This window comes from Neopsephotus bourkii, unplaced genomic scaffold (assembly GCF_033783945.1).
Source record: "Neopsephotus bourkii isolate Nb327-2 ecotype Australia unplaced genomic scaffold, CSIRO-AGI_Nbou_v1 NB_780, whole genome shotgun sequence".
Classification (NCBI taxonomy): Eukaryota; Metazoa; Chordata; class Aves; order Psittaciformes; family Psittacidae; genus Neopsephotus; species Neopsephotus bourkii.
Genome location: NW_026901276.1, coordinates 2,699,367 through 2,725,884, shown reverse-complemented (window position 1 = coordinate 2,725,884; position 26,518 = coordinate 2,699,367). Strand labels below are relative to the sequence as shown.

The window sequence follows — 26,518 nt, the reverse complement described above, 5'->3', positions numbered from 1 at the left end:
TTAATATCACATGTAGGGTCAAGATCAGCAATTCTTTTTAAGGTAAATGTTTTAGGACACCCTTCTGCAATACACATCTGGGTTGAGCCTACGAAAGTTTAAGTAAAAATTAATGGAATTAAATAAAAGGAATTAATTTTTCAAGCAGCACGGGTTTTCTTCCATTCTCATACCATGGTTAAAATCTGCATAGTGCAGGCAGGGTGTATGTTTACCACATGCGATACTGAAATAAACAACAAGCACTGCCCAAATTACATTTTAAGCCTGTGTGTTAAGATAGAAAAGTCTAGTGCCTAAAATTAAAGCTGAGTCAAGGCTGAATCCAAAGACTCATTCGCAACATAAACACCGCATGTATGCTGTTCTGGTCCAGATAAGTCACATTTGCATCCTTTGATAAGTGCAACAGCCAATTTCCTTCCAGTTTGCTTAAATAGCAATAACAGGAGGTGACACAGCCTCCTCAAGCCCTGACCCCACAATTACACAAGACCTCCAACCAAACGAGTGTACCTCCTCATCCGTGAGGTTACTCATGGTACATAATTTCTGATGCCTCAGAAACTTTAGGATGCACCTTTCATGGACGAATAGCAATTCTTTTCTTAAAATAAGTAAAAAAATATAACTTTCACGACAAGGACGAGAGCAAACCGTTAGCCAGGACTTTGGTTTTGACAGTACATTATTTCCAGTTTTCTACTGTCCACAGAAGGCGATCCCCGCCCGCCCCGCTACTGCTGTTCCCGGGGGCTACACGAGTGCCAGATGGCGTGGGGAGCGCCGCTCGGTGACGCGTGGAGGGGCTGCCTCCTGCATGGAAATCCGGGGCTGCGCCCGCCGCCACCCAGCACCGAGCCCGACCGCTCCACCGCCGTTCTCGTTGTTCCCAGTAATTCCCACCGGTAGCCGCGCCCCACGCAAGGGTGACCTGAGGCCACGCAAACCCCGGCCCAAGGGCCGAGTCCGCCACAGTGCGGCGTTTCCGCACCCTAAGAATCCACCCGTCGCCCCGCGGAGCGCAGACACACGTTAAACACACCAGCCGGGGGAACCGCAGAGCCCGCCGGCCCAAATCCCCGCGCCAGGGCCCGGCTGGGCCGCAGGCCTGGCGGCCGGCGCCGCAGAATGGCGGCCACAAGAGGTGGAGGGCGGGGGAGCCTCGCCCGGGCGGCGCCAGCATGGAGGGGCCGGGAGGGGAGGGGGGTCCCCGGGGCAGCCTCTCCGCTTCGGGGGCGCACGCTGAGCCCCGAGCTGCGCTTCGCGGCCGAGCTGCGGCGGAGGCGGCGGCAGGAGGAGCCGCAGGGAGCCGAGCGCCACCGCGCCTCCCCACCCCCCCCTCGCCGCCGCCACCCCCCCTACCCGCGCCGGCTCGCCTCGGCCGGCAGCGGCCCCCGGCCCGTCCGACGGCCCAGGCCCCGGCGGGCGGCTGGCCCGAGGGAGCGGGCAGCGGCAGCGGCGGCAGCACGCTCCCTTCCGCCTTTTCCTGGGTCTCTCTCGGGCAGTGACGTGACGTGCTGACGGCGGGCCCGGCCCGGGGAGCTTGGCCGCTTCCACTCAGCTCCGAGCTCGGCCCCTCCCTCCCCTCCCGCCCGCCCGCCCCGCCGCAGCCGCCGCCGCCGCCGCCGCTCTCGGCCCAGTCGCGCTGAGAGAGGCCGCGCCGAAGCGAGCACCGCCGCCCGCCACCCGCACGGTAAGCTGCCTCGGGGCTGGGCCCTGTCGCCCGGCCCGGCTCGGGCCTTCCCCTGCCCGCACCAGGCCGCAGCGCAGGCCCCGAGGAGGCCGCAGCTAGGCCGCGCCAGGGCTCCGGCAAAAGAGCGGGCCGCAGCACCCGGGCCGGCGGGTTCCGCGCTCCTAGCGCGGCCCCGGGCAGCGGGAAGGGCGGCGTGAGGGGAGCGGAAGCAGAGGGGGGTGGTGGCGGGCCCAGGGGGAGGCGGGCGAGGTCGGTGCCAGGCCCCGGGCCCGGCCGAGGGGGGTTCGGAGAGTGTCTGGAGGAGGAGACAAAATGGCGGCGCGCGGGGGGGGGTGGGGGGGGAAGCGCCGGGCGCCATCTTGAATTAATCGCTCTCCATAGCCCGTGTCTCGGCGCAGGCCGGGCCGGGCCGGAGGGGGGAGCCCCTGGTCCCGCTCATCGCAGCGCCGGGCGCAGGCTCTGGAGAGGGAGAGCCCGTAGCCTCTCCACCCCCGCTTCTCCCTCCTCTCCCTCCTCCCCGCCTCGGCGCCTGCCAGCCAGCGAGTCGCAGGGGAGCTTGGCGTTTTCCGGCCCGCGGCGGCTTCCTGTACGGCCGCGACGGCCTGACAGCCGTACCCCCTCCTGCCGCAGCGCCTGGCACGCCATCCCCTTGATCTCGTCCCGGCCGCACGGGAGTTCGGCTGGGCATCGGTCGGAGGTTCGTCGTCAGCCTCCGCGGGGAGGCGGGTGTGGAGGCGCGGGCCCCCCTTGGGTTTCTCTTCGGTGCTGGTTTCTTCTCCTGTTTGTCCCCTCTCCTGCAGAGGCCCCCAGCTGAGTGGAAAGTAGTTTCAAAGGGACGCCCGAGACTGGTTATTTTCCTAATCTGGATTTCGTTAAGAATTAGTTTAGGTGTCATCTGACGCATGACATCCCTATGAAATTTGGAGAAAACGTATTTCTTTAACCAGCTTGTGCAAATACCCACACCACTGAACTGCAACAAAGAGGAAGAGACTTGAGATTTTTATTACAAGATCGCAGTGAAAGCAGTATTGATTCTTCTGCCAAAACCGAGGGAGGTGCATCAAGAAATAAACAGCGAAATGATTACATTGTCACATTTGTAACATCGTTTTTATTCTTCCATTTATTCACCTAATAATAAGGGGGGGTATTTCCAAGACAAGAATTAGGTAATACAGCGATATCATTCGTTCATGTGTGTGTGATTGAAAGCGTGTGTGTTCATTGCATTCTATGTAAGTGGGTCATGTAGGGAGAGTTGTGACACTGCAGCAGTAGTGTAGCCTGAACCCACAGTTGTCTCATAACCACAGCGAAGCTTCAGGTAGCTCGGGGCTCTAACCCAATTGGGACATGCAAGGCGTGCTGCAATTTTTAATGGGATGTAGCAAGGCAGGATGGGAATTTGGTTATGATTGTACACTAAGTCATCCCAGTGTACGTAGGGACTGGGGTTTGGACATGAGCAATTTTTGCTGGTTTTGCCTTGATTTTTCTGGGAAGATTTGGTTTGTGCCCATACCACAACTAAAGAGATGTACTGTTCTTTAAGAGTAAGCAAAGTAGGCAAAGGTCTATTTTATCTATCTCTTTTTCATAAAGGTGGTTTTTCTGAAGTTCTCCCTTTTTTATCTCCTCTGTGTGTGTGTGTGTGAGAGAGAGCGAGAGCAGAGAAACTGTCAGTTTCTGTAGCATAATAAAGCTCTTTCTTCTAAAGAAGTCTATTTTTAAAGTTACTCTCTCTGTAACACGTGACAGGTCCTGTATTTCTTCTTGTTTCATCTCTACTACCTTGCTAGGCCTATTGAGTCCAGGATCTGTAACATGGCAAAACTAGTGCACTGCATCTGTTTCTTCTCTTGACTGATTGTACTCAAGATTTACAGAAAATACCCATTTTTATTTTTGAAGGTTGTTTTATTACTAATAGCTTAATACTGTTTCTTCCATTTCATTTTTTATATGTCCTTTCACTTGAAAATACTGCCTTGACTTTCATAAAACCAAACCCAGTGAAGTCTCTGGAGAAATAGGTAAAAATCTATTTGTAAGAACTAACTTTACAGATGGAATTGGGTGTATTTCAGGCTTGTGTTAACTCTTGATCCAGGTCGAGCTGGCTTAGACCCAACCAGAGAAGAGATGTAGATACTTAGTTTTTTTTGAGGTATAAAACCTGGATTTAGGTGCTTGGTCTTTTTCTGATGTAGTGGTAAAAAAACAGTTCCCAAATTACTGAGATTCAGACAATGAGCCATGTAGATTTGAGCACTGAGAAGAACTAAGAGTAGGGACATGGCTGGGCACCTGCTTCTTCTCTGGGCGCTACCTCTCTGTTTAAAGTTAGGTTCCCAGACTACAAGTGAAAACTGATTTGATTCTGTCCACTTCAGTGCCAGAACCTGTTCCTGAAGTCTCAGCTGAAATATTCTGGAAGAACAGACGAGCCTTTCTTGGAATCTTGGAGGAAAATGAACTGCTGGAATTGCTTCTTAGCCTTGCGGTACCACAGAGCTCAGGGTGCTTGCTAAGGGATTTGAAGGTGTTTAGTGTGATGCTTGCAATGAGAAGCTCTGGTATTTCTTGTGTTGCAGAACAGTGTCCTCATCATGGAACTGCCGGCTGGTACAGAACCATGTGGTTGTACCTCCCTTTGTGTGGCTGAATCTTGGCCCCAGTGCTGGCCCACTGCTCAGAAGAGCAAGCAGGAAGAAACAGTGGTTTCTCATGTACTGCGTAGAATGCTCGAACCCTGAAGTGATTTCAGGATGTTTTTAGGGATTTATTTTTTTTTTCCCTATCCATGGTGAATGCCTTGATGTCTTTTTGGACTGCAGATTTTGATTTAGACACCCTTATTTACTATAGATAGTTAAATCCCATTTTAAATGTCTGCATCCTCTTCTGGCCCTCTTTCTGCAGCAAACTTCTGCGGAGAGTGGGGTCTGTGCCCTAGTGGAGCACTTTGAAAGTTTTTATGGTCCTGCACAGGGGTAAGAATTTTTGCGCATGAATTTGTTGGCTGGGTCTGGGTGCAAGAGCGCATTGTGGGAAACCTTATTTAGGAAGAAACCCATTCAGTGAAAGGGTTGGTGTTTTTTTTTTCTTTGGAAGAAGTGCCAACGTTTAAATATGTGGCTTTTTTAAGACTCTTGTCTTGAAACCCCATGTGCCCAGGAAACTTTTTCAGTTTGTGGAGAACCTGAGGTCTTGTTTTGTGTCATATTATGTCCCTGTAGGTGTAAAGACCTTGCCAGTTTAGGAGAGGCCACGCACAGAGAAGGTGGTTAAAGGTCTCCTGGGCTGTCACTGCTGGTGGCAGTATCTTTATGAAACTGTACTGCTGTGAACACTGCAGAGTCTTCTTGGTTTTAGCATCTGTTGCCTGGAGTCTGGGCAGCAATGAGATGGTGTCAGTGTGCATGGAAGCTGGGGAGTAGTGATTGCAGCCTTTGGGTCTCAGGGGTGAAGAGGATAGACAGAAGGATGGTGAAGGAAAGAGCCTCAGTCAGAGAGACAGACAGTGAGTAATCCAGGGAGAAGATAGAGAAAGTGTATGCATGAATCATAAGAAGTAGGAATTTGTGGTGGAGTGATGGTCAGGTGAGTGATGAAAGCAGGAAGTGGAGAAAACAAATGCCAGTTCCTGTGGTAGCTAGTGGTAAACTAACACTTCAAGCTAGTTGGGTGCCAGCTGATCAGAGGCTATTGTGTGTGATAATACAGTCCTCAAAAGCATAGGCAGAAAGAGCATCCTGACTTTTCCCAACAAGCTGGACAGCGAGTGCCATCTTCTTACATGTGTGTTGCTCGAGGAAAAAGGCAATTTATTTCTGCCAACCATTGATCCTCCCTGCCTCCTCCCAAAAAAATCTCAGGATTGCTGATACAATCTTTGCTACAAATTGAGGAGTAGCAAGGTTTTGTATGAATGATGAGAGTGTGTTGGAGTTACAAGTTGGAGAGCTGAAATGAGTGGGTCAGGAGGTAATGTATATAATGTAGGTATAAGCACACAAGAAGCTGTAAAAGAAGCAACAGAAAAGAAGAAACTAAGCATGGAAGACAATGCCAACAAGATAGGAAGATAAATAGGAAAGACGTTTGTAATAGACTGGCTAGGTATAAACTGAACAGATGGAAATAAACCAATTTGGGTATGAATAATTCTTGCTTAAATGACTTTGTAGGAAACCTTGTTACTCTGTTCTTGTTTCTGTGGCATGGCAGTTGATCGATCAGTCAAGCTGCATCTTGTATCTGAGGCTGAGAAATAATTTTCTTCTGCTCTTGATTCTGAAAGGGCATCTGGGTGAAGAGCTGCTCCCGTTAATAGTGGGTGCTTCTGATAGAAATGCTTGACAGTCAGAATAATTGTGAGGTGATTTATGTCCATCTGGACACAACAGTGATCTGTTGACACAGCTGTCTTTAAAACAGGCCATCCAACTGAGCATCACACAAATAACACGATCCCTTAGTTATTACATTGACACTGCTTTTCTTCCAGTTCAATTTCTGGCTGTATTTCTCCCTCAACCTATAAAATTGAGTTTTCTGATACATAAATTATGTGATTAGGTGCACAGAGTTTGAGCTAGAAAAATGGTAAAGTCTAAAAAATACTTGGTACAGATTGTGGTTGTACGTTTGTGGCTTTGAGTAGTTGCTTTTTTTTTTTTCCTTTTGTATGGTAGTTTGAAGGCTTAATTATGTAAATGTTAGTTGAGATCATTTGGAAAAGTTAAGACTCTTGTAGAGAAATTTTTCAGATTCTGCCCAAGGTTTCCATGTCTTTTGTATAAGTATCACAAGAACGGGAGATTTGTGCCTATCACTGTCAAAAATGTTTGGAGGAAAGAAAATCGCATCTTCCACTTGTACATCTTCTGTTACCTCTTGCTGGTTCTGCACCTAGGAAACTAGTTGCACTAAGTGCAAGACAGTAGTACAAGTTGGAGTTAGATCACATTTTACCCCCTTAGGTTTGCCTGGTCCTAATTATAATGCACATATGTGAATGGCAAAATTTAGATTGCACTTTAAGATTTTTGTAAGTATTTTAACTTTGTGGTTGTATTTGTTTCTTTTGTTAAGAAGATGGAAATACTAAGTTGTTATTATGTATTGCAGAAATGTCGACATTTGGTAGAATATGACATTCAATAATTTTTGAGAACTGGTGATACTTTTTAATACAAAACCAAGTAGGTGCTTTGTCTTGGGGCAGGAGTTTTTAAAGTATTCACACATTAGGGGGTTGAAAACATATGATGTTTTGTTCTGGAAGCAGTTTACATTGGTTATTTCAATTTTTGAAGTGACATAAGAGTAACCTCCTCCTGACCACCCAAGTATGAGCACAGTGGACATCAAAAGCACCTTGCATTTCAGATTATTAGCTGTCTGCTTTTAACTTACCTCATTAAGCCTTATTGATTTGACAGCACTGTATTCCTCACCATCCAAAAGAGTTGTGTGTGCACTTGTCTAGGTTTTGGTTAATTTTTTTCCTTCTAAGATTGTAAGGAAATAATATTTTCATACCCCTTTATCAACTGCTTCTCTGTTTGTGGGGTTTTGAGAAGTCGACCTATGGTGTTCTAGAGTTATTATTTCTGGAATCCCGAGCAGAAGTATTCTAAAGTCAAGAGCTGTTATCTGTTCACTTCCGTGAGCCCAAAATTTCTGCTTTTCAGTGCACAGGGAAAAGCAACCTTCAAAGCATAGTGCAAGTTAAATAACCTTTCTTCTTTGCCTTCTACAGAAACTGTGACTGATGAGAGTTAAAGGCCATGGATGAAGATGGGCTTGAATTGCAGCCACATGAGCCAAATGCATTTTTTGATCCAACAGGTCTGTCAGGAGATAATATGTAGATAAGTGCTGACATTAGATGCAGTTGTCTGTCATTTATTTTGTCTTTGCTTGGAGTGCTGTACTGCATCAATGCTTTTGTATAGAGTAGTTGCTTTAGATTTTTTGGTTGCTTTTATTACTCAGAGCAATGTGAATGAGCTGCTATTCTGTCAAGTAATAGTTGTTTGGGTGTTGGGGAAGAGTCTAAAAATTGTAATCTTTACCAGGAGAAAAAATGTTGACCTTAGTTATGTTAGCATCTACTGAGAACTGACTTTATCCGCTCCCCATATATCTGCTTACCTTAACTGTGCAACGGCTATTACGCCAGTTTTACTAAATGACAACATAGTGTGAAATAGAAGGGATTTCAATTATTAACCACCTCATCTGAGTTAGTTTTACAATTTAACTGCTGTTTTAATTATGTTTTTCAGGAGCTGATGCAGCACATATGGATGGAGATCAGATTGTTGTGGAAGTACAGGAAACAGTATTTGTTTCAGATGTAGTCGACTCAGATATAACTGTGCATAATTTTGTTCCTGATGATCCAGATTCTGTAGTAATCCAGGATGTCATTGAGGATGTTGTTATTGAGGATGTTCAGTGCCCAGATATTATGGAAGAACCAGACGTATCTGAAACTGTCATTATTCCGGAACAAGTGCTGGACACAGACGTAGCTGAAGAGGTTTCTTTGGCTCATTGCACTGTCCCAGATGATGTTTTAGCTTCTGACATAACAGCAGAAACAATGTCTATACCAGAACATGTACTGACAAGTGAGTCAATGCATGTACCTGAAGTTGGACATGTAGAACATGTCGTTCATGATAATGTTGAAGAAGCAGATATTGTCACTGATACTCTGGGAACAGATGTTGTTTCTGAGGAAGTTTTGGTGGCAGACTGTGCATCAGAGGCAGTGATTGATGCCAATGGAATCCCTGTGGAACATCAAGATGAGAAGGGCAACTGTGAAGATTACCTTATGATTTCCTGTAAGTGTCTGTGTAAAGCCATCAAAATTCTTATGATGTGGGCATTGGGTAGCCCTTGAAATATCTGAGGGAGGGCTTACAACAGATTCTCTGTATTAATTAATGAAATGCAGATCTCAGATGAGGGTATTTTTAGGAACATATACCAACTAGAAATGCGGTGAAGCTAATGGAGAGGAATACAGGCAAATGTGTGTCTGATTGTAAGTTGTTCCTGTAGCGTTTTATAGTGTATGAACAAAAAAGTAAGAATTTCAGTAAACTAAATGCCATATACTTAGTAAGTACTGAAAGAGAATAAATGTGGCAATGTTTGAAAACTCATGGGAGTACAGGTTATTAAGATTGCTTCCAAAACATTGAGGAAACAAAAGAGAAAAATCATGGAAAAGGGAAAGTAAAACCCCCTATGTTTTGGAAGTCCAAGTGATAATTTCTTATCTTTGTCTTGTTTTTTCTAAGCCCCCACCCTTTTCACCCTGTTTATAGTTATATACAGGCAACAGTATGGTTTTCTTTGCTGTTAGGATGTGTTTTGTTCTCTTGATTAAACAAAGGAGGGAGGCACACCGCTAACAAAAAGAGTAGCTATTGCTGCTCATAGCTGTAAAGCAACAGTGAATATTTTAATCTCCCTTAGGAACAGTGGCACAGTCCATTTGAATCATATTTCAAAAGAGTTAGACTAGAGGGTGGAGAAAAATAGAGCATATCATCCGTCCTTTTTGTACTGAGGATATCCATTTGTGTGAACTAGAGCTTACTTTATTACTTACAATGATTGCTCAGTGTAGTACTTAGGAACATGAGAGTGTCACTGTCACTGCTGAACATTTGTTTGTCATAGAAGTAGAAAAAATTTCTTAGGCTGGTTTGTTTAATTTGTGATTTCAGGCACTTCAGTTTTGTCTAGTGTTGAGTGACTCCATTGATGAGGTATACTTCATGCTCTGCTTCAGTTACTTTTTTGTTTCTGGTTGTTCCCCCCCCCCCCCCTTTTTTTTTTTACCTTTGGACACTTTTTTGAAATGTATAATAACTTGTTTTAATTTTATATTCTGTACTTATGGATTTTAACGTTGCTTCTCCTTACCTAGGATCACTGCATTTCTTAATTTATCATCTCTTGAGTTCCTTGAGTAACCTTGTGCAGCCATGTTTTGAGTTTATATGAGGTACAGTTAATTCTCTATTATCTGGGAAAACAATTAAATGGGATAATGCAAAATATGGATAACACAAAATATTGTAAAATTAAGCTGCGAGATCATACTGAGGTGAAATAGGTTAGGGATGCTGCTCTCTGAGATAGTATTTATCCAAACTAGTAAGTGTACTCTGTACAGTATATTTCAGATACAGCTTTCTCATTCTGGATTCGAGTTAGATCAGATAAAAGCAGCTCAAATTCTTCTGCATCATAGTTAGGCAACAAAGTGGATAATCCACCTATGCATAATTGAGGCCCGACTATGTAAAGGCTCTGGTGGTGATCCTTACCCATCTGTGTCTTATCCCTGACCGTAGCTCTGAAAGGTGTGCTGTTGCTCCTGTCTCTCTGCTCACCCTCTCCCTGCAGGCTGTCATCCTGCAGCATGGGCAGCCTTCTAGGGCTGCTGTCTTAGGAAGACCTTGCAAATACTGTCTGTATAAATTCAAGTGAGAGGGCTGGGTAGATACGTGTCCCATTCAGCCATTGCCAGTGGCTGAATGAGGGCAGGATGTCTTGGTAGATGCCATCTTGCATGAGCCTTAAAATTCCCAGTCGGGAAGTCTTCTTAGAAGTAGTAGTTGTCAACAGGTGGTAACTGGCAGAAAACACAGAAATTTGATTGTGCAGTTGTGCTGGGATATTCTCTGTTTTCAGTCATGTATTTTCAGTTTCATACTTTAATATTAAATGGTTCTTGATAGTCCTGCAGTGTACTTTGTTTAGATCCAGAACCTCAAATAAGGGAGCATTTAAAGCAGTTAAGCTACAAAACATGCATCTCTTCTATTTGTGTTTAAAATACTATGTTCTACAATTTGTTTTAAAGGAAAGTTCCCTATTACCACCTACTGTGTTTAAAGCCTACATAACAAGTTCTTCTGGTTGTGAAGTCAGAGTAGTGCTTTTCCTTCAAGTAAAGACTATCTTGCCAAATATGTATGGAAAACATTATTTGAATTAATTTCCATGGGGTTTTTTGCATCCATAGTAGATGTGTTTATTGATCTGTTGACTGTCTCAGTTCTTCAGTTGAACTTAGTAGTAGGTGGTTTTTAAAAGGTAATAACATCAGCCAAGTTTTTGATTTTTTTTATCCTAACCTGTAAATTCTTGATTCTGGCAAACCTCCCAGTACTGCTGGGGCAGATGTTGGAATGTAATCTTGTCTACCATTACAGTAGCCAAATGTAGTTGCTTTCCAGATCAGGGACCTAGACTTTGTTCTTCAGGATGCTTTTGCCTGTCTTCTTTTAGCCTAGTCACTTGCAAAGCAGGGAATGACATTTTGTGCTCTGTCTCATAGGTTTCACAGTCTATATTTTTCAATGAAAGTTACTGGCAGAATCTTTTTGCTATCTTATCTTGTGGCTCTGTTCATGCATTTCCATTTTTGTTCCTGAGGAACTGAGTCTACATAGATTTTCTTAAAATAATTTTCTTAGCTTTATCCTGAAAATAGCTGTTTTGAAATGACAAATATGTATGTACTTTTTTAATGTTCTGTTTCTACCTTCTTTCTTGATTCAGACTGTTTATCTTTTCAAAGAGTACAGTCGCTGTGGGTTTCATTCTGCGACTTGGCTTATTAAGCTCAGTATTTTAATATTTCTTTTCCAGTTGAGATTTAATTTAGCTTCTGCATTGATATGCTTTTGTTGGGTTTTTTTTTTTTTCATTTCCAAGATGATTTTTTTTGGCACAGCTTGTATTATCACTTGCCTTTTGATATACTCACAGTTTTTCTTAGATACTTAGTCTTTGCACTCAATCTTTGTGGTCCATAGTAGACTTGAGGCACTCCTGCAGGGTAGAATCAGTCATTCAACAAAGAATGCAAACTGCCACTACTTAGTAGCTTGAAAAGAATATGAGGAGGTTTGATAAATTTGATAAATTAAGTTTTCTTCCACATACGCTGTAACAAGCCAGATCATGAGTTTGAAAAGAGCAGATTTTGCTCTGGCTCACACTGGTACTGATTACTTGGCAGAAAATTGTAAGGCTTGGAAAATCCTTTCTCTGAGACAACGAAGTAAGCTAGTGTTTGTCAGAACAATAGGAGAAACACCCAAACCTGCATTTACGAATCAACAAGAGTTGTACATGAAACCTGGCCATAAGATGGAAATGAAGATTATTGCTTTTCTGATTTTATTCAATGTGGCAAAAACTTCTTCTGTAAGACTGAAGGTTGTACTCTGATGTCCTCAAGTAAAGTAAAAATAATGAGGCACAAAGGCAGTTGGACAAGGGGAGTCTGGAGAGAAGGAAGGGTAGCCTAACAAAGTCTAAGCTGCAGTTTTGGATATTATATGACGCTTGCAAAGGTCCATCCATATATCCGTACTTTGCTCTGACTTAGAAGTGTCTTTTGTTTGTTGTATCTGAATTAACACTTCTGATTACAGGAATTGGAACCCAGGGTACTGAGAGAACAATAATTGCCCTCTTCGTAGGTCTAGGTGAAACCCATGGCATCTCATCATTGTTGGATGTTTAGTTTGAAAGCAGTGGATCTGATCAGTAAAGCTGTGAAGTTCATGCCTTCATTAGGGTTTCTAGTCAATAAAGCAAAATGCTTTTATTTGCTTCTTTTAAGCTTAAATGAGTACCTCCCTCTTTTTCCCTGGAGGTTCTTAAAGATGAGGAAATCACATTTTCGTGAGGTAGAACTTGCTGCCAGGCTTCTGCCTGGCCACTAGAATGGTACCAACAGTTGTCGTAGGGGAGACTGCTCAGAAGGTCACTGTCAGAAGTGATGGAGATGAGAGTGCCCTTGGGCTGAGTGCTGCCTCACAGCTTAGTCTGATTTGTGTGCAGGAAGAGAAGGACAAGCATTAGGTACTCAGGAAGTTCACCTCTCCTAGATTTCTGCCCTGAGGGGAGCTTCAGAGGCATAGGGTATACTGTTGCTCATGTGTAATGGCAATGGTATTGAAATCAAAACAGAACAGGTTTCTTTTTTTCACACAGGTTAGGAAATCTGCTTCGCTGTTTAAGAAATAACTGGATGGTAAAACTTCTTTAGTAGACTAGGAATTCTTGCTATCAAGTGAAGTACAAGTAAAATGTTTCTGTCACATATGACTGACCAAAGTCTGTCTGGGGAATACAGCATGCTTTTAATCTATTTTGGAGGAAACAGAATAGTTAGCAGTGAAGTTTTTATTAAGAATGGTTAAATAAGGTTGTTTATTTTGTAAGCAGGCAAGAATCCCATGGCATGCAATTTTTTAGCAGCAGAGAGAATCACTTGGGAATGTAAAGGCTGGCAAAATAAATGATTCCCATCTGATTGCTCCATAGACAGATTTTAAGAACTGTTAAACTGATGGAGAGACAGACTTTTTCTTAGAATATTTGTAAGAACTGTTTCAGTGTGTTATTTTGCAGTGAACAGCCTCTACGTGAAAAAGGTTGGAAGTTTCTCTCAAGTTTTCTGCTCAAGTGAATGTATTGTGATTAAACAAAAGATTTACCATTTAAGCAAATGCAGTATGCAGGATCTTGGGCTGGCCTTTGTGCATCTGTATGGGGAAACTGGCCTCACCTGGGTTTTAAACATGGTTTTGAGTATCAGTGCACAGGCACTTGTTTTTGTCCCAGAAATGCCATTAGACTTACTTTAATAGGAGGGTAAAGATGCAGGAGATTCATTGGGCATTATAGTTTATGAAATTATACAATTTTTTTAATTATGTGTAATGTTTTCTAGAAGACAATGCTGTCATCATGATAGAACCCATCTTACTCTGTTGCTAATGTTGCCAGCATCTTTCATGTCTTTGCTTTACTCTTTGTCTTTTTTTTATCAGTTGGCCTATTTTTATTGATTTCCTTGTAATATAAATGATGACAGGCTTTAAGTATGCCATGTCTTTCATGTTGTGTGACACCTTTCTCACCTGTTTGTGCTTTTAATAAAATTCAAGCATTATCTTTATATGGAAGCAATTACTGCAATGTTGGGAAAGCACATACTGTTTTTAGTTGTTTATTGCAGCTCATAGTATGTAAAGAGGAAGCTGCACTAATCAATGAAGTCTCTGCAGAACGGTAGCAAACTAAGCATAGAATGCATTCTTGGAATTTACATAAAATAACATTGTGTCTAATAATTTCTTTCTCTTTTTGCTATAACTTGGAGAATTAGTCTGAATGCACTAGTTTAGTGCAGTAAAGCTGCCAGCTAGTAGGTGGGAAAAATACCATACACTTAAAGCTCTGAGTGTTCAGTTTGTGTCTAATTAAATGGAGGCACAAGGTATGACAGCACTGGAATAATGCTAGCTTGAACTTTTTTCTAGCATGTGACTTGTGATTAGTTTAGTACCTGCCCAGCATGTCTACTTGAAAGGAAATGGTCTCTTACAAGCTTAACTAATAGTGTTAAGTAAGCTTAACTAATACATTTAAGTATTTTTGTATTTGCTTTTGTAATTCTGGAGAGGAATGATGTGAGAGAAGATCAGTCATGCATGGTATTTGTGGGATCCCTTGATGGGCTGTGAATGCAAATAAAAAATTCAAACATCATCAGAGTTCCAACTTCAAACATTGAAGAGTCAAGTATTCATGAATATCATTGATTGTGAGACTGAGATATGTGGAGAATGCAGAAACATGGGGAAAGTGTTAAATAGAAATCAGATTTCATAAATGCTGCCAGAGCATCAGCAGTGAATCAGTATAGATGAAAACTCATGTAGCCATAGGACAAAATACCACAGAAATGGTACTTTGTGCAATAGATACCCATTCTCTTTCACCTTGTTTGTTTCTTCTGATGTTTACCTTTTTTCCCACCTTTTTCTTTTCACCCTGTCTTTCTTCCTATTACCTGTTTACTACTATACTGAAAATACTATTACTTTTCAAACACTTCAGAGACTTTAATTTTTCAAGTTATTTTTTTTTCCTTTTGGAAAAGGAAAAAAAAAAATGTTAACCTAATATTCCTGTACATCATTTTCCTTACAATTTAATGGTGCTGTTAAAGACTATTTAAACCAGTCACTACATTTTTAAACTACTATTGAATAGGGAGATTGGGGATAAATAAACTCTAAACTGTGTAATGATTTTTTTTTTTTTTTGTAATATTGTTTAAAAGGTGCCTTTGAATCTTGGAGAAATTATTTCAAAGAGTAAATGGAGCATGTTTTTAAGATTAGAATTATGTTGTGTGAATGTTATCAGTGGATACTTCGATATATGTGTGAAAGTAAAAACCTCTGTTTTGGGTAAAAGAACCCAGCCTGCTTCACGTGGTGCATGTAGGTTTGTTTTCTCTCTGGCTGCTTCAGCTATAATTTTCCTTCCTAGAGTATGTTCCAGCATCAATTGAGCTTGGCGGCAGACTTCCCCTTTGGCTTCAGCAGTATAAAATCAGCCTACACTGATTTGAAAGCCTTGCAAGTACATGTGTGTGACACTGGCAACAGCCAAGTTAAAGGAGAACAACTGCATAAATGTAGTGTAGGAACAAAAGCAGGCTTTCTTTTTGTTGGTGTTCTAGTGACATTTGTTTTTTTCATGCATATGCCTGAGAATTTGAGAGTCTACTCCATAACTGAATATACTTACTGTGGAGCGGAGTGACATTAACATGATTCAAAAGAACATCTTAAGGTTGAAGTTTCAGCTACAAGATACTATGCTGTCACATGACACAAAGTAATTTTTTAGACATCTTACTGCTTTAAATGTTCTGTACACTGGCCATTGGTAATGAACTTGGCATAAGAGATTTTGGTGTTTTTTCTGCTGCTCTTTTGGTGGGGAGAGAAAGAGAGACTTAATTCATTTCAGTACTTCATAATATAACATTATTCATATTTTTTTTGTGGGTAATGATGCCCAGTTAAGAAATTGTATGTAAATACTGTTGTATTTGGTACATGAGACAGAACACATGCTAGTTGATCTAATTTAAAGGCTAATTTATTGATTTAATGGCAGGAAAAGAAGAGTAATAACATTTTGAGCTTCTTTGTTTTAACTAGATCTTAAAGTGAATGGAAGTGGTGCAGTTACTGAGTAGTAAAGCTGTGATATAGTTTCAAGGCTAATGAGTGCCAGTAAAATGAGCATGCTTACAATAACTTATTTTGTATGTTCTAAATATAGTACTTAAAAATTCTGCAGTATTTATGGGATAGATCTTACACTTCCTTTAGTATAAATGTCATGTCTTGCCATGAATTGAAGTTATGCATGTCTCTGAGGGAGCCATGACAGCCTTCAAAAGTGACTTTATGCACAAAAAAAGTCACAGATTACAGAAGTATGTCATCATGTTAAAATTCTTAAATAATCTCAACACTTGAGAAACTTCTGGGGCTTCTGAAATTGGGAGACTCTCTGAAGGTCTTTAGATGCTGGATTTTATTTTTGTGAATGCGTATTTAGTATTCTTTTCTTTAAAACCCGTGCTTGGTAAAGTAAGGTGGAGAGTGTGTGCACGTGTCTATGTAGGATCTGTCTTAAAAAGCAGAAGTGGGTTCTCATAAAGCTGGCTGTTAGCCATGTTTATGTGGAAGGCCTGGGCAAGTTACTGCAATTCAAACTGAAGTGTGGTGTCAGGGCATTTCTGAAAGCAAAGAGAATAAAGTGGGAGATGATAGTAACCAGAGTATATGGGGCTACAGAATAAAATCCAGTGCAGCCCCTTCCATTGAGGGCATCATGAGCAATCAGTTGAGTAGGTTCACCGGAGTTATAGCATTAGGGCAGCACTTCGACACTGTGCTTGACCCCTCTGTGTTGAGCAGGTGAGAAAATGGAGGAGTTTCTTCCTTTAGTATTCATTTAGGTGTCTTCTCTAGTTAGCTGAAGAAACATCAGTAACGCCACTTTGCAAGGAACCAGGTCTGACTGGCAGCAGTAGTACTGCTGGCATTAGACAGGGCTGAGCAACAGTTAATGCTTTTGGAAAAAAAAAAAAACCCTAATCAGTTAATAGCTTATTAGTTGTGAAGGAGAAAGGAGTTAAAACTGAAAATTAAGTAAAATTATGCCACAGAGTAAGTACAAACATACAGTTTCTTCCTACCGTCACCTTGCTACAGATAACTGTTTCCCTATTAGCTTTGCCTGATGTGGTGTTCATGCTCCTAGTCATATCACTGCAGCACTCTTGTACTTCCCCCTCAACTAGAAGATACGGATTGCATTTATTTTTGTATTTATTGTCATTGTTTTCAAGGATATGAAAAAATATTTATGGGTAGGTTCTTTATCGCAACCTTTTAATCTTAAAGTGCTTCCAAATTTGACTAACAAAGTGATAAAGTATATCTCTGTCTGTATATGACTAGATAATTGTAATAACTTGTTTTTTTAGTGGATGATGCTGGTAAGATAGAACACGAAGGTTCTGGTGAAATTACCATGGAAGCAGAGTCAGAAAGTGGCTCTTGTAAAGTGGATGGCATTTGTCCAGAAGTCATCAAGGTCTATATATTCAAGGCAGATCCTGGAGAAGATGATTTAGGTAAAATACGCTCATTTTGGAATACTCCAACTGACATTTTAAATTTTGCATAATTAGAGGCTGTGGTTTCTCTCAAGTAATTTGTAAAGAGCTGTAGATCTAATGTTAAAGAGTGGCAAACTTTAATTTTTCTGTGGTTTTAGTATAGAATTTGAGCAGAGTGTCTTTAAAATATTTTGCTCTGGTCTTCCTAATTAGGGGGCACAGTAGACATTGTGGAGAGTGAGCCAGAGAATGACCACGCAGTTGGATTACTTGATCAAAATAGCAGTATTCGAATTCCAAGGGAGAAAATGGTTTACATGACTGTAAATGATTCTCAGCATGAAGATGAAGACCTAAGTAAGTAGGTGGCTTTCATCTGGGAGCAGGGGTTTTCACTTTCAGCAGTGCAGTGTTAATTTTTTCTTGACTTCTTTTTCTCTTAGATGTTGCAGAAATAGCTGATGAGGTTTATATGGAAGTGATTGTAGGAGAGGAGGATGCAGCAGTGGCCCATGAACAGCAAATTGATGACACTGAAATTAAAACTTTCATGCCTATAGCTTGGGCAGCAGCTTATGGTAGGTAACATTCAAAGAATTCTTCCTGGTGACACTGTATATGGCAAAATGTTAGGAATTGGTTTTTTGGCGGGTAGTGGAGTATTTGTGCTTTTGTATTGTTTTTAAAATTTTAGTTTAAGAATGGTTTCTTGGCATAATGAGCCTTAAGACAAGGAGAAAGAAGTTACAAGGCAGGCTTCTTTTTACTCCTATTTTAACAGGCATTTCCCTTCATCTTTTCACTGGGGGGAAGTACACAAGCTTTCAGCTGAAAAAATTGCATCTCAAGTACATCTGTCTTTCACAGTTTTAAGACAGAGTAAGAGCTGGCTTGGGAATAGATCTGAATATTTTTATTTGGGGAAAACAAAGCACAGATGGAAATATGTAAGAACCAGTGTAACAGTGAAAAGCAACACTGACCTCTAGCTTGATTTAAGTGTTTTCTAGAAGGAACATACAAATATGTGACTTCACTAATAGAAATAATTAATTGATTAAAAAATAAAGAAACTGGAGAGCGACATGTTAAAATTATAACGGAACCTTGATAATATTTCCAGCCTGCAGAGCTACTTTTTCTTTTGACTGTTTAGATCTGAGCACGAAGTGGTGCACAAACCTGATTTCCAAAACTTACATAAGCTGGTAGACTGAAATCTCATGCTAGAAATGTTTTCATTGTGCCCCTTTCTCCTTCTAAACAAAGTAGAAGAAATAGTGGAGTAGAGGACAAAACTTGGGTTGTACGTGTGCACAATGTGTATTGTGGTGATGGTGCCAGCTGCCACATGACAGGGAAGTGCTGAGAATGTGATGGGGGCTGGAAACAGGGACAAGGGAAGGGAGGGCAAGATTCCAGGGAGCAGTGTATGTTAAAAGTTGTTTAGGAGATGCATGGTAGTGCACCGAGAGCCTTATCTTTGGCCATACACTGGTGAGCACAATTTCAGTGGAGAGGAAAGGACAGAAGCCAGGTAGGGTGGGAATTAAAAATTAACTGAATTTGAAACAACAGTGGTAGACCGAGCAGAGTGTATTAAGAACAGAGAGATAGAATGGAAAGAACAATTTAAGAATGTAGGAAAGAGTGAATTTTCAGCAGTAAGCAAGGTGAGAAGTGGTGGGAAAGGGAGAAACAATGAAGCATGAAGAGTTCTCAGAACTCTTCTTCAGTTTAAGAGTGTTTAAGAGCTGGTAACAGTGGCATCTTAAAGCGTTAAATTTGTTCTATCCCTGTCTTGTAGCAAAGCCCAGTACCACTGTGCTTTATATTCCATCAAGTTTTTGTGATTTTATTCTCGTATTAGAAAATGTTTGGGGCCTGTTTTATATTGCGCTCTAGAAGGACTTTTCATGCACCTGTTACAAACTGTACTTTCTACATATGAAATGGGTATTTGCTTTTCAATGTTTGTCACTTGCTGCATTTGCTGTTCCAGCACTTGAGCTAGCATATAGATCAGAATCCTTAGGGCCTGCATGTGCCTTTTCCTGGCTGTGAGTCTTCTTACATTAATAATGAATATTAATTTCAGTACTCTGCAGAGGGAACAGCTGTTAAACATTTTGCACTGTCTTCCACTTCAGTCTTCCTGTCTCATTTGTGTGCTTTACTTTCGCTAGGAACTGTTGCCTTCTGTTGATGAAGTAAATACTTAACCACAAAATTTGTTAAAATTACTTATGCCCTTAAATCACCAGTGTTAAACTGATAACCAATAAATACTTTCCTGAATATATAGATTTATTTACTTGTGATTTTCATGTTTGTTTTACATCCAGTGATACCATATGTGGATTAAACAGAAAGCTCTGTGAGGCAAAAATTGTTTCCTTCTTTCTGTTACACAAAACTGAGCATGCTCTTTGTTCTCAGTAGAAAAAAATTGTGTTAGAGCTTCGGGTGTGCAAATCGTAAGTAGTGTGTTTTGTGGGCAAGTTTATGGACTGTTCAGAACAGCTCTTTGATCTCTGTTCCAGTTATGGAACTTAGTGTGTGAGAAACTTCAGTCAGGTAAATTCAGATTTAAATTCCAGAAGTGAATGGGAGCTCACATGTGAACATATTTCAGGACCGAGAGGAAAATTTGGCACAGTAAATATTGTGACATGATATTATTCACTGGTGTTAAACATTTGGGGCATAATTAGCAACCAGAGAAATGCAAAAATGTTTCATTTAAAGGAGGATTTCTTGTGAAATGGAAACCCATGAATTCCTGTAAGTTTTGTACTCCTGTAAAATCAGGTTAACAAAGCCAGTGTTTCCAGGTTCACAATACCGAAGGTAATTTGCAAGTTACATACTGAGAAGTTTTGCAGCTCATCCTGTACGTTATTACGGTTTGTTTAAATGTCCAGATAATAGTTTGTAATTTCTTTTATTACCACTGTAGAGTTTGTTGCTTATAAAATTTGTAGAGTGATGATGATAGGTAACTTTTTAACTTATCTCATTAGGCAATAATAATGATGGCATTGAAAGTCGGAATGGCACTGCAAGTGCTCTTTTGCACATAGATGAGTCCGCTGGACTTGGGAGACTGGCTAAGCAAAAACCAAAGAAAAAAAGGAGACCTGAGTCTAGGCAGTATCAAACAGGTGAGTAGCTGGTGGATGGCTGAACTCTCATTCCTCTAGGCACTTATCCATAAACAGATGTACTTTACTGATGGTTTGTGCAGTATCTTGTAAAAACCAGTGTTTATTTGGGGAATTCCATGATTCTGTGATTCTATGAATTATTTTACTGACATCACCTCTGCGTCATAAAGGAGCATATATTTTACCTTGAAGGTTTTAAATACATGGTTGGTTTGGATTGTGGGGGTGCTTTAAAGAAAACAGTCTCTGACATAGGAAAGCATCAGTATCATAGCAAAAGGTTAAAAACCTGTATACTTAACTTGCCACACCAGTTTTAATGTTTAATGTAACTTTTTCAAAGATCATGTTAGGTAAATGGCATTTTGTAGTAGTGCTTTTTAAAAACCCTTTTTGTCTTTATTGAAAGCACATTGAACAATGCATTTCTTTATATCAGCTAAATAAGTAATTAGAAGATCTCAACATTATATATTAAATTTGGTAGTATACTTCCGTACAGTTTCCTCTTTTAGTTGTGAAATAACTTGTCTTGGTGTTCATGCCAGTGTTCTTATTTTCATCTGTAAGAACAGATGCACTGCTTTGGCATTATTTTGTGTCTGCTGTTACTGTGTTACTGTCTGAATGATTTATTTGGTTGATAAAGTTGAAAAAGCACACAACTGTTTTCTTTAGTAGCCTTGCCTTAAATGATGCTAAAAGTTTCTTTCCAGAGTGTGACTTAACTGTAGGAGTTCTGTTTTGTTTAGCACTGAATCAATAAACCGAGCAAATTTTAATCTTAAAAGTTTGCTTTTTCTATTTCCAGCTACCTAGTCAGTTCTTCTGAAACATTTTTGGAAAAGAGAGCTTTATAGCGTGCCTAGACAAATTCAGGGTAAACAAATCAGGCTGATGGATGAGTGCAGATAAGTTCCAAAGCTCTGAGGCATCCATATGTGAAATGTGTTCTCATTGATTGCTACTTGATACCACTTCAGATTGTAACTGTGACAGATGGCACAAGGAGGTGTCATTGTGGGGACATGTGAGCTGTAGTCAGTGGTAGGTGATTAAGCTGCCAGATTAAACTTTATCTACAGATTCGTGGAAAGTCAAAGAAGATCGTGTGCTGTGCCTACTATGTAATAGTTTAACGAGTTGGCCTCTGTTCTTTGCACCAGCATCGGTTTCTGCGTGTGTTTACTGTGTGAACTGGGTCAGAATTCTTCAAAGTTGAATTCCTTGAGGTGAAGGACAGCTGGGTGATGCTTCAGTTGTCTCAATCAAAAAACATTATTTCTTTTCTCCCAATAATAAAAACAAATTAAAGTAGTAATTCCCTCAATTTCTTACACCTAACCCAGTAACAAGCTGGTTTATTATATAGTAAAGTGTATATGTCTGGCCTTACTTAACAGTTCAGCTTGTTGGTAAAGGTTGAAATACAATATGTATTGAAGTGTGATATTGTTGTATAATATTACTCAAAGGTTTTTTGTTGTTTTTCAGCAATAATCATTGGCCCTGATGGTCACCCACTGACAGTCTACCCCTGCATGATTTGTGGCAAGAAATTTAAATCGAGAGGTTTCTTGAAAAGGCACATGAAAAACCACCCAGAGCACCTTCTTACTAAGAAGAAATACAGATGCACAGACTGTGATTACACTACGAATAAAAAAATAAGTTTACATAACCACTTGGAGAGCCATAAGCTGACCAACAAAACAGAGAAGCTTATTGAGTGCGATGAATGTGGGAAAAGCTTCTCCCATGCAGGAACTTTATTTACTCACAAGATGGTGCACAGGGACAAAGGAGTTAATAAAATGCACAAGTGCAAATTCTGCGATTACGAGACAGCAGAACAAGGGTTGCTGAGTCACCACCTTTTAGCTGTCCACAGCAAGAACTTTCCTCACATTTGCGTGGAGTGTGGCAAAGGATTTCGCCACCCGTCGGAGCTCAAGAAGCACATGCGGATCCACACTGGTGAGAAGCCGTACCAGTGCCAATATTGTGAATACCGATCTGCCGACTCTTCTAACTTGAAAACTCACGTAAAGACTAAACACAGTAAGGAAACGCCGTTAAAGTGTGATATTTGTTTCCAGACTTTTTCAGATACCAAAGAGCTACAGCAACATACGCTTATGCATCAAGAAAGCAAAACACATCAGTGTTTGCATTGTGACCATAAGAGCTCAAACTCAAGTGATCTGAAACGACACATCATTTCAGTCCACACGAAAGACTATCCTCACAAGTGTGATATGTGTGACAAAGGCTTTCATAGGCCTTCGGAACTGAAAAAACATGTGGCGGCTCACAAGGGTAAAAAATTGCACCAATGCAGACATTGTGACTTTAAGATTGCAGATCCGTTCATTCTGAGTCGCCACATACTCTCAGTTCACACAAAAGATCTTCCATTCAGGTGCAAGAGATGTAGGAAGGGCTTTAGGCAACAAAATGAGCTTAAAAAACACATGAAAACACACAGTGGTAGGAAAGTTTATCAATGTGAGTACTGTGAGTATAGCACTACAGACGCCTCAGGCTTCAAACGGCATGTTATTTCCATTCACACAAAAGACTACCCTCACCGGTGTGAGTATTGCAAGAAAGGTTTCCGAAGGCCTTCAGAGAAGAACCAGCACATTATGCGGCATCATAAAGATGTTGGGCTGCCTTAAAGTCTCTTCCATAGACTTCTGGCTGGAATTATAAAGGAATTTTTGCCTTTCAGGCAGTTTAGCTTATTTTAAAGCCAATCACCTATGATCACACACAAAAAAAAAAAACAATAAAAAAAAACATACTGTGCATTTGATTTGTTGCTGTATAAAAATAGGATTATTGCTTCTAGTTGACTTTTATACCTTTTGTTCAATAGCGTGTTCTGAATTCTATTCAGTTTGTTTAATAAATGGAGAAAAGATGGCAACAATAAAAGTTGCATTTAATAAAGTAAACCCTGTCTCTTACTGAATTTTTCAACCATAATAGTTTATTTAAGTCTATTTATCTTACTGACCTCGTTGATACTCACAGTGTCCATGTTAATGCAGTTTTGTCATGAATTTTAAAAAGATGAAATTGTCAGAGGTGTGTATAAAATGGGGAATTGTGATGTCAGAGTCACTAGGGTCCAACCTGATTGTTCTGTCTCGACTATACAGACTCTGTGGCAGGTTAACTGTTTTCCATTTGAGGAGTTACACATCTCACTTTACTGCAGAAAACCACTCTGCGTTTTATTTCAGGTTTCAGAGAGAAAACTTTTAAAAAAATTATTTGGGGCATTTGTTACCTGTTTTTGCCGAATTTAAAAGTGTGCTCAAATATTACATTATTGTTCTGTGCTTCTGTCTTTGGAAGGTTTTATGTGTTAACAAATGAGTTGCGTTTCTTTCACTTTACTGCTGTCTTGATGTTGGAAAGGAAAAATACCCTTGTTCCGTTTGCAGAGTTAATAGATCACAACTGTCTGTACGTGCCGGTAAACGTACCTCAAACTTAATGCTTTTATGTATTCTCGTATTTCTTTGAAAGATCTGTTTGTGGTTCAAGTCACATTTTTGTTGTGAATTGGTTTAGAATAAAACTGATGCCTCAGTTTTGGAAATGAGATACTTACAGTTTGAGCTTCAGAGAGGGATGGAGTGGAGCAGATATGTTCAGAAGGAGTAGAGATGTTTTAACGTAGATATCCTTAATAAGTAACTTACAATAGTAATAGAACTGTTTGCAAATTGAATGGTTTTCCTGAGCCATTAGCAGCAGTGTTAAGCTGATGTTTATTAATTGCTACAGTATCCAGAATTAACCCAGTTCTTTTAATCTGTTTATAAACAGCTTGGAGAACATTACGATTATTATATGCAATTTTACCACCTGAAGACTAATTATAAAGTAGTGCCATATCATTTGTTAATTGCAGCATAAGTGTACCAGGCATGAAGTCATGTACCTTAAAAACAACAGCGGAGCGAAAAGCCCAATTTACTTACATGCCAGGTGTTAGGACCCAGCCCTGCTCCTCTCGATCAGATTCCCGCTGAAGCCACTGGCTGAGTGTGGATGGCAGAATTTGGACCCTGCTGCCTGCCAGGTTAGGGTAAATTTGTAGCCAATTCAGTAATTGAGAGGGTTCAAAGCCCAGCCCAGTGCTGACTCTTGTTCCTAGGCAGGTAAATCTATAGAAATCAAATGAATTTTAATGACCATTCTAGGTTTAGGGTGATAAAGGGACAAGGCTTTCTTTTCCTATGTGTGTCTTGTCAGCCTCTCGTACTTTGTTTTGGTACCAAGCCCTGCTCCTACAGCGCAGCCCCCTTCTGTTTCATTGTAAGCCGAAATACTTGTGTTCAGTTTGCAGTCAGGAGAGTCGAATGCCATGTTTCTACCTTTACTGTGTAATGTGGTTTTTTTAATTCTGATGCCTGCTTGGCAATGCCCCCAGCCTTGTCCAACGTGCTCCTGTGTAACACTGCTACTAGCGGGCTGTGAGTCTTCCGTGTGTAGTACCTGGGTGTGCTGCACTGTGCCTTCCTTGAAATCCCGGTGGAGTCAGTGGGTTTCACACATGGCTGTAGCTCTCTCTTCCTACTGATGCCAAACTAGATGCTGTAAAACCCAGTAGAGATTTTCCATTCGCCTCTTTGCAAAGCACCCTTCTGTGACTCCTTCCTCCTCTCCAACCTCTTAAGTTCAAGAGTTTTTCTAACTGGAAACCTGAAAAGTGTGCAAAATCTGTTTAAATTCCCATAGGTCACCGAGGATTTTAGCCATTTTGAACTTTATTTTTTTAAATAAGCTGAAAGACAAAGAACACAATTTTACACATTTGCTTTCTCTTGCATAGCCTGGAATCATACACACTTTTTTTTTTTTGTTTCTTAAAGCACAATGTTGGAACATTATTATTTTTTTTTTAATTAAGGGTTTGGTCAAGTGGTTTTTGTACAATGTATTTGTCTGTATAAAGAGAAAATGAACTATAGTTATTGTTAATGTACTGACATTAGTTACAGGTTAGTTTTAATTCCTAAAAAATTTGCTTAGCAAATGCTATAAAATGGATGTTTCAGTTTAATGTTTAAAAAAGGTACAGATTTTTACAAGGACATAATATAAATTATTGTTCTGTAGAAAATACCCTGTTAAATATTGTATACGTCCTGCCCTCTGTACACTTTGTAAAAAAGACAAAAGGAAAAAACAAAATACATAGAATCATATAGGGATGTGTGACATTATTGTAATTGTGTACTTGATAATAACGTGAAAAAATAAAATTCAAAGTATTTTCCTTTTAATGGACGTTCAGTCTATTTGATGCCAGTCCCGAGACCAAGCATTGTTCTGAGGGGGACAGCCAGCTGCAGCTCTAGTGCACCTCAGCTTGTTTTCCTGCTCCCCTTTTCCCAGCTTGTTTTGTGTGGTACTGGGGTGCAGGTGATTCAGTCCCTCATTTGGTTGAAATGTACCCGTACAAAAGAGCCTGCAGAAGGTCTTCAGAATCTGTTTTAATGCCTGTTTTTGTACTAAAGGATTCATGTCAGTATAATACCTTTAATGATTTTCAGCAAGGTGGTTACCTGTTAAGAGCTACTGTGCTGTCCCCAAATGTCCCCACCTGACCTCGAGTCAGAGCAGGTATACTGCTGTCCTTGTAACTGAATAAAATGTGTTTCTTGGTGCCGTTTCTGGTGTGTGAGCCCTGGCTGGTGCTGCCATTGCTCTTGGGCTCAGCTCCTACCGGGATGGGCCTCTGCCCATCCTCACACCCCGCACCAACTCCTCCATGTGCTGGAGGGCTGGCACTGGCAAGAAGTGGGGATGGAGTGGGCTTGAGGCTGGTTTTCCACTGCTCTATTTTCCACTCGAACTAGCTGAATGAAACTGCGTGTGTAGGAGCCATGTTGGTTCATTCAGCACAGCCTGTGTGTGATCTGACATCAACCCATGGCCCCCACCTAAACTGGTGGTAGAAGCACTGTTGGGTGCTGCTGCCCTCTGTACCTGCTGGAGAAGGGAGGCAGTGGAAGCAGGTGGCTGGCTGCTGGCCCAGGTGCCTTCAGAGTATTTAATCCAGTTCACTCTCAC

At 41.0% G+C, this 26,518-nt stretch overlaps 1 protein-coding gene across 4 annotated transcripts; it reads left to right on the top strand.

Annotated features, from left to right (window-relative positions):
* Positions 1–1,550: 1,550 nt before the first annotated feature.
* ZFX (zinc finger protein X-linked) lies at positions 1,551–25,728 on the top strand. Of its 4 annotated transcripts, XM_061355139.1 has the most exons (8): positions 1,551–1,696; positions 7,467–7,555; positions 7,996–8,562; positions 17,121–17,270; positions 17,469–17,612; positions 17,699–17,833; positions 20,279–20,419; positions 21,917–25,728. In XM_061355139.1, exons 2-8 carry the CDS (start codon positions 7,495–7,497, stop codon positions 23,101–23,103), a joined length of 2,385 nt encoding a protein of 794 aa, XP_061211123.1. In that variant the 5' UTR covers positions 1,551–1,696; positions 7,467–7,494; the 3' UTR covers positions 23,104–25,728. The 4 variants fall into 4 exon arrangements, with proteins under 4 accessions (XP_061211123.1, XP_061211124.1, XP_061211126.1 ...); XM_061355142.1 differs by lacking the exons at positions 1,551–1,696; positions 7,467–7,555 and adding an exon at positions 9,660–9,737 and having other exon boundaries at positions 8,424–8,562; XM_061355141.1 differs by lacking the exons at positions 1,551–1,696; positions 7,467–7,555; positions 7,996–8,562 and adding an exon at positions 14,224–14,344.
* Positions 25,729–26,518: the final 790 nt, after the last annotated feature.